This window comes from Ovis aries, chromosome 7, assembly GCF_016772045.2.
Source record: "Ovis aries strain OAR_USU_Benz2616 breed Rambouillet chromosome 7, ARS-UI_Ramb_v3.0, whole genome shotgun sequence".
NCBI lineage: Eukaryota > Metazoa > Chordata > Mammalia > Artiodactyla > Bovidae > Ovis > Ovis aries.
In genome coordinates, this window is record NC_056060.1 from 74,958,556 (window position 1) to 74,974,596 (window position 16,041).

At 54.9% G+C, this 16,041-nt stretch overlaps 2 protein-coding genes across 13 annotated transcripts in view; one reads left to right on the top strand and one right to left on the bottom strand.

Moving 5' to 3' along the window:
• Positions 1-3,537, top strand: part of PLEKHG3 (pleckstrin homology and RhoGEF domain containing G3) — a 45,051-nt gene extending 41,514 nt beyond the window's left edge. For all 9 annotated transcript variants that reach the window (XM_060418659.1, XM_060418662.1, XM_060418664.1 and 6 more), the window contains 2 exons: positions 375-1,758; positions 2,175-3,537. In XM_060418659.1, coding sequence (XP_060274642.1) covers positions 375-1,758; positions 2,175-2,905 — 2,115 coding nt within the window. In that variant the 3' untranslated portion in view covers positions 2,906-3,537. The remainder of the gene's footprint in view (positions 1-374; positions 1,759-2,174) is intronic.
• A 1,472-nt stretch (positions 3,538-5,009) lies between these two features.
• SPTB (spectrin beta, erythrocytic) overlaps positions 5,010-16,041 on the bottom strand; it is a 128,030-nt gene continuing 116,998 nt past the window's right edge. For 2 of the 4 annotated variants that reach the window (XM_042252611.2, XM_060418657.1), the window contains 4 exons: positions 11,467-11,732; positions 8,726-8,899; positions 8,423-8,465; positions 5,010-8,277 (listed from right to left, as the gene is read on the bottom strand). In XM_042252611.2, the coding sequence (XP_042108545.1) occupies positions 8,110-8,277; positions 8,423-8,465; positions 8,726-8,899; positions 11,467-11,732 (651 nt within the window). In that variant the 3' untranslated portion in view covers positions 5,010-8,109. The other 2 variants (XM_027971928.3, XM_060418658.1) reach the window with 2 other exon arrangements.

A 16,041-nucleotide genomic window follows, 5' to 3' on the forward strand; every position in this document is an offset into this window, starting at 1 on the left:
CAGAACAGCCTCCCTGTGGGGAGCTACTAGGGCTTGAGGAAGGGGAGTCCTGGGGCTGTGGATCTGACCCCGTATTGCATGTTCTCACCCTGTCCTTGTACCACTCAGGTAGGCTGCCACTGAGAGGTGCTACCACTCTGCATTCCTAGAATTTTCCTTGGCTTTGAGGACATGGGCCCAGCAACCCAGCTGCAGGGTGACTGAGGGTCAGCCTCTCCTTGCTGCCCCGCTTTCGAGTGCTGTTCCATCTGATTGCCTGCCTCTTAAACTGCAGCCCCTTCTCACTAGGCATTGAGCAAACCACGCTGTCCGTACATTCCACGGGTCCCCTGAGGGAGGTTTTTGTCTCATGCGAGCCCTTTGTGCTGCCCCAGGTTGAGCCAGACACCGAGTCTGTGACTGAGCAGGAGGTGTTTGCTTCCGTGGAAGGTCCCAGCACTGAAGAGATGCCCTCAGACACAGAGGCCCCCGAGGTCCTCGAAATGCAACTTGATCCCCACCAGCTGCTGCTGGGGCTGGAACCCCCTGATGACATGGCAGAGTTCATGGTGGCCGAGAGCACCGAGGACCCTAAGGCCCTGAGCAGTGAGGACGACGAGGAGGAGGTGGGGGCCCTTCACGAGCCTGAGAGCCTCCTGCCTCCCTCCGTGCTGGACCAGGCCAGTGTCATTGCTGAGCTGTTTGTCAGCAGCGTCTCTCGGCGGAGCAGCCTGGCCCTGGAGGAGGGCAAGTCCAGTGGCTTCGGGACCCCAAGGCTGGCCAGCCGGAGCAGCAGTATGGTCAGCCTAGATGATGGTGAGAAGGGCCCAGCCCCGCATGGCGGCACCACAGACTCCCTGGGCTCTCAGCTCCTTCCAGAAGCAGACCTCAGTGTTGGGGTGGCTGCAGAGAGCGAACCTTCTGTCAATGGGACGGAGGCCCCGGGCCCAGGCTGCCCAGCGGAGCCAGACAGGTCTTCCTGCCCAAAGGAATCGAAGCTTTCCTCCCAAGATCGGCAGTTGCTGGACAGAATCAAGAGGTACTATGAAAACGCAGAGCACCAAGATGCAGGCTTTAGCGTCCGGCGCCGGGAGAGCCTCTCCTTCATCCCCAAAGGGCTCGTGAGAAACTCGGTCTCCAGAATCAACAGCCTTCGCAAGCCAGACCTGGAGCCACAGGCTCCACTGGGGCACAAGAGACAGATGGGCTTGCGGGCGGCCCTCTTTGACAGCCCAGGACCAGGCCAGGCTGGCACTGGCGACACAGCTCCTATCACAGATGCTGAGTTCCGCCCATCCTCGGAAATGGTAAAGATCTGGGAGGGAATGGAGTCTCTCAAGGGGAGCACTCCGAAGGGGCCGGGCCAAGGCCAGGCCAATGGTTTTGACCTGCACGAGCCCCTGTTTATCCTGGAGGAGCACGAGCTGGCGGCCATCACCGAGGAGTCGGCAGCTGCCTCCCCGGAGTGCGCCTCCCCCACCGAGCCCCGCAGCCCCACCCACCTGGCCCGGGAGCTGAAGGAGCTGGTGAGGGAACTGAGCAGTGACGCCCAGGGGAAGCTGGTGACCCCACTGCACCCCCACATTCTGCAGCTCTCCCACGTGATGGATAGCCACGTGAGCGAGCGAGTCAAGAACAAGGTCTACCAGCTGGCTCGTCAGTACAGCCTCCGGATCAAGAGCAGATCGGTGACAGCCAGGCCTCCGCTGCACTGGGAGAAGGTGGCTTCCACCGCCCCCCTGGTGCAGGAGGAGGTTGGCGCACCATCCAGTGGCACAGGTACGACGGGGTGGAGAGAGGGCCCCTCCCACAAGCCTGAGCTGGGAGCACCTTTTAGGAGCCAGATGGCTTCTGGGGAAGTGACCCCCTAAAGAACCTATGCCAGAAAAAGGGCTGAGGTGAGCCCTGGAACTGCTCTAAAGCCCAAGGGCACAGGGCCATGGGGCTCTCTTTTCGAGGAGAGCAGAAGCTCTTGTCTCCTCCTTTTGATTCCTGACTCCTCTTCCCCGCCTTTTCTTCTTTCTTCTCATTTTCCCTTTGATACGGGGGATGCAGATGGTAAAGGGGATTTCTCTCCCATCACACCCCAAACCCCAGCAACCACCCTTGCCCAGAAGGGGAGCTGCCATAGCCAGTTCAGAGAGCCCTCACGTCCTCTTGCTCTGGGATTCAGGTGGCTTGCTCTCTCCCCACAGGTGAGAGCAAGCTGGGGCCACCTCTCTCCAACCACGAGCAGTCCACGGTCCAGAAGCACAGCTCGCCCAGGCCTGGCTCTTCCAGGGAGATGTCGCCACAGCGTATCTCCTTCAGCTCCTCGGCCACCAGCCCAAGGACCACCCCACCGGGGGCCTGGCACAGCCCTCGAAGCCCCTTTGACACTGAGACCTTCAACTGGCCCGACGTCCGAGAGCTCTGCTCCAAGTATGCCTCCCTGGACGAGGCGCTCCAGACCAAGGGCGGCTGGCCCAGCAAGGTTCCAGTCAACCGGAGCCGCTCGCTGCCGGAGAACATGAGGGAGCCACAGCTGGCTCCCTCCAGCAGATTGGGCCGCTGTGGCAGCCTCAAGGCCAGGTGGGCCCCTGTGAGCCCAGAGGCGGCCCAGCCCCAGCCTCTGGGGGAGTCACCCCCAAGCGAGCCCGACAGAGGGGAGGCCCTGCATGTCACTGCAGACCTCACATTGGAGGACAACCGGCGGATGATCGTCATGGAGAAGGGGCCCCTGCCTGGCCCTGCTGCAGGGCTGGAGGCGGCCAGCGGGCAGGGACTGAGCTCTGCAGCCGCCCAGACGGGGAAGGACCAGGAGTTGCAGGAGTCTGCAGAGTATCGGCTTAAGGAAGAGGGTCCCAGGGACCCAGGGGACCAAAGCCAGCAGGGCAGAGTGCGGAACTTGAGGGAGAAATTCCAGGCCTTGAACACCATAGGTTGACTCTGAGTCCTCGGGGAGGGTGCAGCCGGGCTGAGGGGTAGAGGGAGGAACCACGGCATCCTCGTGCTCGTAGCTGGGCTCACCTTGCTCACGTGACTCCCTTCCCGTGCCTTCAGAAAGGCCGCCCCTGGGAGAGCACCTGCCGTGGACCGGGACTTGCCGGCGGCTTGGCACAGGCCCATGTGAGCCCCTTTCCCCTGTGAGGCTAGTGTGGCCACTTCCCTTGTATATAGTTCTGGTAAGAAGCCAGATATTTAAGCTCATCTCTTCCCAGAGAGAGCAAGCCCTGCTCAGGCCTCAGCGTTGCCTGGCCACTGCCAGACCAGGGCCCGCCCAGGGGACACATAGGAGGCTGGCCTGGGGAGGCTTTGCTCTTTAACCGTGCCTTTTCTTAGGATCCAGGCAGGCACGAGGCCCATAATTTATTGCTTTCCATCCTGTGGTATGTTAGTGTTCTCGTGCGCACCTGCATATGTGCATATGTGTGTGTGTTGCTTCTCCCCTCCCAGGAGAAGTCTCGTCGACTCTATTCAGGTACTTTTGTGGGTTGTCTTGCTGGCCCTGTGGTTGTCGCTAATGTACACACATTTCATTATTTGCCAATGGTGTAATAACCACTGCTGACCAACCAACCTGTGTGTGGTCTCCTTCCTGGGGTCTGGTTGGGTTGGGAAGGGTCGATTGTGCCCAGGGCTGTCTTAGGGGAAGGTGAGACTTGGGCTTTTTGCTTCCACATGTACTTAATATAATATGCAGCCATGCTCTCAAACCACAAAGCCCAGGTCCTGGTGGAGGAGGCTGGGGCAGCAGAATGTGCAGGAGGGGGGTTGTTCTCTGTTATTTCTACTCCTGTGGGCTTCTGTCTACCCATAGCCTGGCGTCCTGTCTAGGGTGAGGTCAGGGGGTACTGTGCCGGCCTTTAGCTCTTTTCCCCAAGAGCCAAAGTTGTATTGAAAGGGGTGAGGTGGAGGGTGGGATGTTTTTCTAACAGACAGATATGTCCATGACTGGTGCCTTTGATTCTCTCCCTCTCTGGTTCCCAAGAGGCATCCTAGGGGGCGAGGATTCTAAACTTAGAGCCTAGGAATATCTTAGGTGGCTTGCAGTGTCAGGTGAGGGGTGCAAGTGCATGTTTTCTGAGGTGGCCTCATTCTTTATCTCATTCGCTAAAGTGTCTTTGATTCCCAAGGGGTAAGAATGCCTCCCTATCTCTAACTGGGTGTTTTGCCCCTTTCTTTTGGTGGACCAGTCTTGTTTTGCCTTGTCTGCCTGGGAGGACTGGGGCTGCAGGGCCAGGTGGGAGAGCTGTCTTGCAGGTCTTCTGACCTGGGAGGATAGACTCAGCCTAAAGATGAGTCTGCAGAGTCTAATGAGGTCAAGTATCAGAGGCAAGAGGAGGCCTTCCCTGGGCAGAAGCTGAGCTGGTCCGGCCCATGTTCTACCAGCTGCCTGGAATGGTCTGTGGCCACTTGAGCAGCTGCTGAGGAGCCTGCTGGTTCCTACCAGGCAAGTCAGATTATAACGAGAAATCACACACTGGAGTGAGAGTCAGGAGACCCAGCCCTGCACTTAACTGGCTGGGTCACCAGGTGGTGTAAGAGGTAAAGAACCTGCCTGCTAATACGGGAGACAGAAGAGATACAAGTTTGATCCCTGGGTTGGGAACATTCCCTGGAGGAGGACATGGCAACCCACTTCAGTATTCTTGCCTGGAGAATCCCATGGACAGAGGAGCCTGGCAGGCTACAGTCCACAGGGTGGCAAAAAGTCAGACATGACTGAAGGGACTTAAAGCACACTTGCCCCAGAAATGAACCCCAGGCGTGTGGACTCTGATATTCAGATCTCTGCCCCGCGCTCCATGCAGAAAGGCCTGTAGCAGGCCCACAAGATGGCTGAATGCATGAATGAGTTTTCTCAGGGTCACAAGTGAAGCACAGGACCTGGGTCCTGGCAGAGTTGTTTCTATGAGACTCCAGGGACAAGTCAACAGCCTGGCTGTACCTCTCTCTGTCTCCATGGTGGTCCTGGGTCCACAGATCCGGCCTTGCTTACTCAACCAGCCCTCTTTGGTCCAATTCAAAGGGAAACAGGCCAAATAGAATTATGGAGCATTATTGATTTATTAGAAAAACTAGTAAATGGGTTTCTTCTGGTTCGTGGAAGCACATTTGAGCAGGTGGAGGACAAGACCCGGCCGGCCCCAGGGCCAGCCCCAGATTGCAAGGTCTGTGCCCAACAGGGTTGCAGTCGTCTGCCGCCGCCTCCTCCGTTGCATCTTCCCTGAGCTTGCTTGTCCAAGGGACCGAGCCATGGGGTCTTCTGGATCTCTGCCCCCTCCCACTGAAGGGAGGAAGGAGATCCAGAGCCACCCTTGGGGACTCTACATTCCCTCCGATAGGCAGGAAGGAGGGGTGGGGTGGCATGGAAGCCAAGCCTCCCGAGGACCCTCCTGACCTCCCTCAGCCACAGTCCACTGAGGCCAGGGGGACAAAGGGGAAGAAGAGAGGGCAGGAGGACCACCTGACCATGCCCAGAAGGAGCTTCCTCTAAACTGCTCTGGGGAGGAAGCCTGATATGCTGGTGTGGACTGGAGCTATTTGGGGATATTGTTAAAAGACTGCAAAGTAGAAAATGTAAGGAGGAAAAAAAAAAAAAAAAAAAACCAAAACAAAAAACTTGGCAGGGTGCCAGGAGCTTAACCTCCCCCTCCCGCCCCCATGTGGCTCAGAGTCCCAAAGCTGGGTGCCTGCAGTTTCATTCCAGTTGGTCAAGGGTCTTGGGGCCTGTGTGGTGTAGGAGAGGGGTGCATGGGAAGTTGGTGGCAGGCGGTGGGTCAAATGCAGCTGGTTGCTGTCCTTGCCCAGTCCAGGGGCCCAGGGGTGGGAAAATCCTAGCTTATCCTCGAGGCCCTTTCATTCTTGGGACTGTGGAGTTGCTTGCTGAAATCTCTCACTTCAGAAGCACACGTGGAAGGCAAAAGGTGGCCCCTAGTGTCTTGGCTCCCACAAATTGGCCCATGGGGACAGCTGAGAGAGACTTGCCACCACCTGCTCTTCAGCAAGGAACATGCCATCTATCCTGGAGCAGGACACGCCTTCAGGTGTGCCTGAGGCCTTTGTTATTGCCAGGTGAGCATCACTACCTAATTGCCTCCTGCCTTGGTTTCCCCTAGGTGTAGAGAGGTTGGTGAGTGGTACAGATTAGGTTCCCTGTGGATGCACAGAGGGCCACAGGGATAGGTAGATAGAGGACACATGAAGACCCTGGCTCCCAAGGTGGGACCACATGTCAGGCCCCGTCAGAGAACTTCCCTCCTGTGGTTCTTGTCTGCTGAAGTTGCCTTCCCTTGACATAGTAGTAATTGATCTCGAGCACTAAGGGCTCCTGGGAAGGCCTAGTAACTCCAGATGCTTAGGCCTGTGGTTTCTGCCTTAGCCTCACCCAGTTATGGGGGATCGTCTCAGTGTGTCTAAGGCTCCTTCCCATGGGGAAGGTGATGGAAACAGCAACTGCAGGTCCCAGGGTCCTTTCTGCTCTGCCCAGGGGAGTGTCTGCTGCCTGCAACTCAAGCCTTCTTTTGGACGTAACCCAAGTTAAGATGTTGGGCTGGAGCTGTATTGCTTTCAGAGGGTGGTGGAAAGAATACTGTGGAACCAGTGGTCTGTTCCCTCCAGATGTCTGACTTTGGCAGCATGGGGACGGTTATCCCTGGGGAGAGAGGTTGCAGGGCCCCTTTTGGCTGTACCTAGGATTGGGGGATAGATTCCCATGTAGCCCCCTGACTCAGGTCAGGCCCTTCAGGAGGACCTGCGCAAGGGTACTTGCCACATCTTAATGGCTCCAGCCCCAACATTTGTCCCAGCTCTCCTGGGATTGTTACCAGGGTTGTAATACCCAGGTGTGGCCGCATCTGCCACCTCAGGGTGACAGGTCATGAACTTTGCTGTGAGTTCAGCCAGCACCCTCAGATGGTGCCAGCTGCAGACAGGACGCATGGAGTATTTGGCTTTGGGATGCTCTAATGCAGGCGCTGCGGTGACCATCTCGTATGGGGACCTGCACTGTCTCTCTGAGACCTGGGGTCTGAGTGGGGTACTGCTGGTCTAGCAGCTACTGGGAGTGCCGCAGACCCCAGAGTGGAGAGGTGGCGCCTCGGGCAGTGTGGAAGTCTTATCTGCCTCCTTCTGGCCTGAGCCCTAAACTAGCTGTAGTTTTTAAAAAAAGAGGGCTGCTTGAGAGCTTAGGGTCCAACCACCACCTGGCCCAGTGGCAGCAAGGGGGTGCTGAGGCGGAGGGAGGCCCCTCGCAATTACGACCTATCGATTTGGGACAGTGCCCCCTTTATGGGAGGAGGGGCTGCAGTGACCTCTGAGGGGGGGAGGCAGCGGCCCCTGGCCCAGAGCTACCTGAAGACTCCCTCCTCACGCCCCTAGGGGGCAGGCCGGGCCTTCCCAAGGACCTTTTCTCTTCCCCTGGCTGTGACCGAGTTGGACAGGACCCCAAGCAACACTTGCTTTGGGAGTGGGCAGCATCTCAGGAATCTTCCCTGCTGACTCAGAGGGTAAAGCGCCTGCCCGCAATGCGGGAGAGTCAGGTTCGATCCCTGGACAGGAATCCACAGGAGAAGGAAATGGCGACCCACTCCGGTACCCTTGCCTGGAAAATCCCATGGACAGAGAAGGCTTCGGTCCATGGGGTCACAGAGTCGGATACGACTGAGCGACTTCACTTTCACTTTTCAGCATCTGAGGAACCCCCATCAAGCCTTCTCCTCCAGCTTGTGTGGGAATAGGGTTGTGGGGACTGGCTCCCCTCTGCCTCGTAAGGAGGGTCGGGAGAAGAGCGTGTGGGCCTCAAAAATCGTTTCCTGCCCCCAGACTCGGAGGCCCCGAGGGCCCGCGGAGCTGGGAGCCGCGTCCCTGGAGCCCGCACTCGCTGTGTGCGGGGCCCCGGGGCGGAGGGCGCGGAGGCAGGCGTGGGCTGGGCCGGGCCGGGCCGGGCCGGGCTGGGCGGGCGAAGGCAGCGATCGCAGTGCAGCGGGGCCCGCGCCCGGCCGGCCGGCCGGCAGCTCAGAGCAGGCAGGCGGCAGGCAGCGGCGGCGGCCGGGCAGTGGGCAGGAGGAAGGTCCGGCCGAGGAGGGAGGCGCTAGTCCCCGCATGTCCTAACGACGCACCGGCTTCACCCGCCGGGCGCCCGAGAGGCTACTTCTTTTTGGGGAAGAAGCTGAATCTCTTCTCCTTGTCCTTCTTGCCGAGGCTGGCATCGGGGCCGGTGATGGGGGGAAGGGGCAGGCTCTGTGCCTTGACGCGGATGCTCTGGGACTCGTTGATGGCCGTGCTCACGCCCTGCAGCCAGGATAGCATCTCCTCCTGTAGGGCGGGAGGGTCAGGATCCTCAAAGGACGGGCTGCCTCTAGGACAACCCCTTCTGATGGAGCCTTGAGCCCAAGGGGCACGGGTCCCTCCCAACTGCTCCTTGTTGGGGGAGGTCAGGGCCTGGCGGCCCTGCACTTACCTCATCCTTGCCGTGGAAGAGCCACTCGCTGCCGTTGCTCAGCCTAGGAGGACAAAGGGTTTCCCCCGTGGCCACCTCTGGCTCTGACCCCCAGCTCCCCAAGCTTTCCCATGACCAGGACCCTGTCAGGCAGCACAGAGCTTTCTGAGAGAGGCAGAAATCAGGATCACCAGCCTCTCTTATTTGAAAAATCTCTGAGGGGCACCTCAGGCCTGCAGCTGGTCACATACAGTGGTACCTTGACTGGCCACTTAGGCCAGATCGAGCCATCAGGGAAGGAGTGGTGAACAGGCAGGGCCTCACCTCAGCTTGAAGACATGCTTCTTCTTCTTGTAGTTGGCAGCAATCTCACAGATGGCATGTCTCAGGGTCAGGGGCTCCTCTCCATGGTAGGGCACCCCCAGGGCCAGATTCTTGGCATCCTTATAGAAGGCCAGCTCACTATTCCTGAGCACACAGTACAGGTTGTTCCAGGACCTGTGAAGGTACACACAGGCAGGTCACCTACAGTCCTCACTTGCATGCTCAGTTGCTCAGTCGTGTCTGATTCTTTGTGATCACATGAATGTTAGCCTGCTAGGCTCCTCTGCCCACAGGATTGTCCAGGTAAGAATACCGGAGGCTTTACCATTTTTCTTAACTACACCAATTTTACCGTGATCAAGAGTAATACATTTTATAACTAAAAAAATTACAATTAAGAATAATCTACATGTGGGATTTCCCTAGCAGCCCAGTGGTTAAAACTTAGCACTTTCAACGCAAGGGGTGCAGGTTCGATCCCTGGTGGGGGAACTAAGATCCCACATGCCACGTGGCATGGCCAAATAAAAAACAATCATCTGCATGTAATTCCACTACCAAAGTCTACTATTGTTAACATTTTATGTATTTCCTTCTGGTTTATTTTCTATTCACATATATAACTAAAATTGGATTATACTGTATATTCAATTTAATTTTGTACTTTTAAGTTTAACACTATGTCATGAGTATTTCCCCATCCTCAAATATTTGAATCCTCAAACATTTCTTGAAAATAATTTTAATAGCTATATCGTATCCTATCACAAATAAAAATAATCCCTTTATTGGTAGACCTTTTAATACTGGAAAATTTATCCACAATTGAAATAGCAATATGATAAACATCCTTCTGGGGCTTCCCTGATGGCTCAGCAGTGAAGAATCTGCTTGCCAATGAAGGAGATGCAGGTTCGATCCCTGGGTTGGGAAGATACTCTAGGGAAGGAAATGGCGACCCGCTCCAGTATTCTTGCCTGGGAAATACCAGTCTATTGGGGTCACAAAAAGAGTCGGACACAACTCTAAGGAACAGCAGCAACAAAACATCCTGATGCTTTAATCTTTGCCTAAAACTCTGATCTTACCTTGAGATATATTTCTAGAATTGTTGAGTCTAAGACCAACTGTGTAAAGAACTTTTCAAAGCACTTTCATAGCCACCAGCATATCTTGAGTCTCACTTGTGCTTGTGCTCATTCAGTCGTGTCACTCCTTGTGACCCCATGAACTATATAGCCCACCAGGCTCCTCTGTCCATGGGATTCTCCAGGCAAGAATACTGGAGTGGGTTTGAGTCTCACTACATCCCATGAGTCTCACTACAGAACTGTAACATGAACAGAGCAGGGTTTTGTTTTGGTGGTAGGAGTATTTTGTTTTATTGATGATAAATGCCTGGTATACTGTGCTAGCACTTTTTTAAAGGAACGTATTTGTGCAAATCAATGCTCAACTCAAATGGGAGGCTTGGTGAAGACAGCTAACACATGAGCTCATAAAGGAGTTCACCTGAGCTCCTTCTTTGACAAATACAGAGCACATTGCCCTTGGACAGTAAGGAGTGCTGAGAAACATGAAGCATGTCTTCCTCCTCTTCCTCACCACCCCTCCCCCACTCCTTTTTGAGGGCAGAAAGGTGGAGAACTAGCAGGACACATAGGGAGGAAGGACTGGAAGGTCAAAGAGAGAACTTGACCTGTTCAAAGCTGGCTGCAGAGCCATTCCACAAAGCCCAGATTTCTGATACCAGCTCAGGGATCCTCTGCTCAGACTTGGCCCTCACCAACTTCTCTGAGCTGGTAGCCCAAGTAAGGCAGTTGCTAAGGAGGAGTAAAATCCTGCCTTGGACGAAGGACAACTTCTTTAAGATGGTTTCCCCCATCTGGAAAATGGAAACCTCAATATCACAGGGTGGTTGTGAAAACTTTGTCAGTCCTGACAAAATGCCTGCCGCATAGTAGGTACTTTATAAATGCTAGTTTCCCCTCTCCTGCAGCCCCTCCATATAAAGCAATAAGCCTCTTCAGGGTGGTCGGGCCCCAAATTCATTTTTGGAATTTGAAATAGCTTTGGTGTGTCCTCCAGGCCAGGCTCTCTGTATGTTGCCAGCTGGCCCTGAGAATAGAGCTGGCTTCAACCTCTTGACGCTGCCCTGTTTCTCTGAGACCCTGGACTGCTGCCTGAAGGCAGAGGCCCCTAGAGACTCTGGGTCGTGGCATTCCCTGGGTAGACAACACTCAAGGGCACGACTGCCTCTGAATGAGTTCCTCAGGGTCATATCATTCCTAGGAGGGCCCTCCAGATGGCATTTAGGTCAGCTCTTTCTCCTTCCCTATTTTATGGCTGGGGAAACTGAGGCCCAGACTGGGTAAAAAGTGGGACTGGGTCAAGGACAGGCAGGTCTTGTTAGTGCCAAGACCTACCTGTTACCCTGCCCTGGCATAGTACCAGCTAGTGTTCTCCTGCTCTGCACCAGGCATGGCACCACATTTGAGAAGCAGGCTACCCTCACCATCCCCATGTTACAAGTGAGAGGCTGAGTAACTAGTATGAGGTCATAGGATTTGAACTCAAGCCCACAGCTGAAGACAGGCTTTCCCACCGTGCCAAGTAGCCCCCCGGAGTCGGCCCAGAAGGCGCCCGGGAACTCTCAGACTAGAGGCGGAGGGCCTCCTCACCCACAGACTGCCCGGGAAGCTCTGCGCATCCTGCAGCCCCGCGGCCCCTCCCCGACACACCTGTTGGAGGCCTTCTTGTTGGGCCCCTCCAAGTCGTGCTTCCGGCCCAGGAAGCCCTCCATCTGCACGCTGTGCCCGCGGTCTCGCTGGGCCGGCAGCGTCGTAGGCTCGTCGCCCTCGCTCAGCGGTGTGTCCAGGACCTTGAAGAGGGGCTCTGTGGCGGGCCTCTCGTCTGTGCTGGATTTCTCCTCCTGCCCGTCCTCGTGGGGCCCTGGCGGGGGTGGCGGCTGCAGGTCCTGGGGCCATGGCCTCTCTTCTTCCCCCTGCTTCAGGGAATATGGGAGGAGCGCACCTTGCTGAGGGCCCAGACCCGGGCGGCCACTCACGGCAGAACAGGGGAGGTCAGCAGGCCTCACCCGAGTCTGGTTCCTCTCTCTTGTGCCCTCCCTGACCCACCCTGGCCCTTCCCCAACCCGCTGTGGGTGTCCACCTGGCCTGTTTCCCCAAACTCTTCCCCTCTCCAGCCTCAATAGGAGCAGGTCATTAGAGTGAGCTGCAGGGGCTGGGCCAGGGGATTTCTGACCCTGCTTCTTGCCCGACTCCAGGTGACCACCCTGGCTTCCGGTCAGAGGCTCCAACTCTGACTGAGTTAGACCTGGGCTCTGACAAGATTTCAAAGTCAGATTTCAAATGAAGAAAGGGCTCTGCTGCTGAGATAGAAGAAAAAAAAACATTTGTACTAGGATGTTGTACGACTCTCAAGTTTTTGTTGCTCAGTCATGTCTGACTCTTTGCGACTGTAGCCTGCCAGGCTCCTCTGTCCATGGAATTCTCTCAGGAAAGAATACTGAAGGAAAAGCCATTTCCTTCTCCAGGAGATCTTCCTAACCCCTGGATCAAACCCGGGTCTCCTACATTGCCGGCAGATTTTTTGCCATCTGAGCCACCAGGGAAATTGATGAGAACTTGTTACCTTCAACTTGTGTCTGGGCACCAGGTTGCTGTTTTGTCACTAAGTCATGTCTGACTCTTGCGACCCCGTGGACTGCAGCCCGGACTGCAGCCCACCAGGCTCCTCTGTCCATGGGGTTCCCCAGGCAAGAATACTGGAGTGGGTTGCCATTTCTGTCTCCAGGGGATCTTCCCAACCCAGGGTTTGAACCCATGTCTCCTGCATTGGTAGGTGGGTTATTTTACACTGAGCCACCAGGGAAACCCAGAGCCTCCTAACTCATGGGGGGAATAACTGGTCCCACCCTCTTCAATTGGTGGGGATTTGCTGGAGGAGGGCGGTGGTTCCTAACCCCGGCTGCCTTTTACAATCATCTCGAGAGCTTTAACAAAATATGCGCAGGACCCATCCTCAGGATGCTGGGTTAACTAGCTTGGAGTGGGGTCTCCGCATTGGTGTTTCTTAATAAGCTTTTCATGTGCTCAAGTGTGCTGATGGAGAATCACCACCTAAGGAGTCAATGCCCCAGGGAAAGGCTGTGGCTTTCGCCTCCTTACACCTCCCCATGGAAGGCGTAAAACTAAGATTATGGCAACTGGCCCCATCACTTCATGGCAAATAGATGGGGAAACAGTGACAGACTTTATTTTTGGGGGCTCCAAAATCACTGCAGATGGTGACTGCAGCCATGAAATTAAAAGACGCTTGCTCCTTGGAAGAAAAGCTATGACCAACCTAGATAGCATATTAAAAAGCAGAGACATTACTTTGCCAACAAATTTCTGTCTAGTCAAAGCTATGGTTTTTCCAGTAGTCATGTATGGATGTGAGAGTTGGACCATAAAGAAAGCTGAGCACTGAAGAATTGATGCTTTTGAACTGCGGTGTTGGAGAAGACTCTTGAGAGTCCCTTGGACAGCAAGGAGATTCAACCAGTCCATCCTGAAAGAAATCAGTCCTGAATATTCATTGGAAGGACTGATGCTGAAGCTGAAACTCCAATACTTTGGCCACCTGATGCAAAGAACTAACTCATTTGAAAAGACCCTGATGCTGGGAAAGATTTAAGGCAGGAGGAGAAGGGGACGACAGAGGATGAGATGGCTGGATGGCATCACCGACTCAACGGACATGAGTTTGAGTAAACTCTGGGAGTTGGTAATGGACAGGGAGGCCTGGTGTACTGCAGTCCATGGTGTTGCAAAGAGTCAGACATGAGTGAGGAACTGAACTGAACTGAACTGAATGGAAGGCAGGATGCTCCCAGCCCCCACCCAAGCCAAGCAAGAGGCCTCTAGTGGAGCCATGGGCCCTTTGTCAGGTGCCTATGAGAAGGGGACGCAGACTCTTGTCCCCTGGCTGGGTGCCTCCTTATGCAGAGCCTTGCTGACCCACTTTTGTGCCACTGCAGCAGGAGCGAGAAGAGGACAGACTGAGAGAACAAGGGGCAGCCTGCTTTCGAGTGCAGTGCAAGAATGCCAGCTGGGACAGGAATGGGTGGGTCTCCTATGTGCCAAATAAGCACCCAGGAAGGCAGCCTAGCTGGAGACATCTGGCCAGAACTCTGCCTCAAAGGTCTGATTGCTGAGGACCTTAGAGCACCAGGTGGGAAGGGTCTTATAGTCCCCAAGCAGGTGGGGACCAAGGCCACTGAAAGCCCAGGAGGACCAGAACCGCCTCAGGCGGTAAGGAGACACTGCCCTCTTTTCTACTTTCTGTCCCAGCTGAAGATGGAGGCCCCGAGAGCGCTGGGGAGGAGCCAGGAAAGAGCAGACCCGGTGTTTCCCACTGTGGGTCCTTCAGACCTTGGATCAAATCCAAAAGAGAGAAATGGAGAACGAGAGGAGCTGGGTACCATTCTGGGCATCAGATCAAAGCTTCAAACTGAAAGAGACTCATTGGACTTTTTAACAGTAAAAAATGATCAATGTTTGCCAGAGCTGGCGCTAAGGAATGGGAAGCGGAGGTTCGGTGATGTTTGACGGCAGTGGTTGGAAGAAAGGTAAAGTTGGTCATGTTTGTATCCCCTAAATGAGGACTAAACGACTTTCCTGGTGGCTCAGATGGTAAAGCGTCTGCCTACACTGTGGGAGACCCGGGTTCGATCCCTGTGTCGGGGAAGATCCTCTGGCGAAGGAAATGGCAACCCACTCCAGTTCTCTTGCCTGGAAAATCCCATGGACAGAGGAGCCTGGTAGGCTACAGTCCATAGGGTTGCAAAGAGTCGGACACAATTGAGCGACTAAACTTTTTCTTTTTCTAAATTAGGACTAGTCAATAAACTAATCTGGGGTTCCCTAAGATCCCATTTAAAGAAAGGAGTAATATGGCTGGAAAAGGTTGAAAATCACTAGTCTAACACCTTCAATCTATGAGACAATATGAGCTCAGAGGTTAAGTGACTTACCCAGGGTCATATAGCTTTCATTTCCAGTTAAGAAATGCACTGAAGAATTGGGCAGGCCTGACTTTTTATCACGTCCTTAAGGTTCTCATCTTTTCCTTGTCTTAGAACCTCTGGAGAGTTGTGGCTGGGCCACACCCATCGTTATCCATCTTGCATATATGTTTTATATGTTTGAGTGTTGGCAATGAGCCAGAATTGACCACAAGGATCTGGAGCCCCTAAGGCCTTGCCTGGATCATCCTCCAGCAGGGAGGAAGGGCGGGAGAGGCAGGTTGAGTCTGGGAGCCTGGGTTCTGTGCACCTAGTCAAGCCAACCCTCTGACTCAGGCATAGAGGTTGGGGAGGTAGTGAAGCCTTTCAGCCTCTCTCTCCAGCTGGCCCCTCTGCTCCTCCTGGCAATGGGCCAGGCTCTCCGGGACTCCCTGGTGGCTCATGGAAGATGCCCTGGCAGATGCTGGGAGGGAAACCCAGCAGAACCTCTCAGCCTTGTTCACCCCCTCACTCAGCCTCTGCCCTCCTGGGACTGGTTTTACTACAGGCTTGTGTGTCTACATTCATATACTTTCATTTCCATGCTCCTTTCCTTTTGGGAACTCTCCTTTGAAAACACACATTTTTCCAGGACTGCCTCCTGGCTTAATTTCACCTTCCATTTCCTCCTGATGGGTGCCTGATCCACATTCCCTGGCAGGGACAGTCAGAGACCATGGCCAGTGTGATCAAAAGTTAAGCAGCCAGGTCATGGGTGGGCTTTGGAAAATAGGGGTTTTCCGATGTATGCAAAATTTCTTCTGTTCTCTTGACTGTTCACATGGAGACAATTTAAAACATATCCTTGTCCCTCTATCCTGAAGGCTAAGTAAGGCCTGAGGAGGAGAGAGCCAAGAATGAGGGCGGGAGGCGGAGGGGTCTGGTGGCAGCTGCTCCTTTCAGACCCAGGGCTTCTCTCCCTCCTGGGCTGGGGGAAGGGACACAGGAGAAAGACAGGGGCATGGCTTGGGCAAAAGGGTCCTCCTTTTATAGTCTCCAGGGGTAAATATGTTCTGTGCCAGCTTCTAAGAGAGCAGGGCAGGCACTTCTGCTGTTCCAGGAACCATGTTGCGCTCTGATACAGATTCTGCAGGCAGAGGAATCAGTGGACAGCAGACACCAGGAGGGGTCGGCTACCTGTGTGCTGTAGGGACAGGCAGGCTCTATTCAAAGGCCCTGGATAGCTGAGATGATCTGACTCCCTTCTGTCCTCCGTGATACGTGGCAGAAGGCAGGCGTGCTGCTC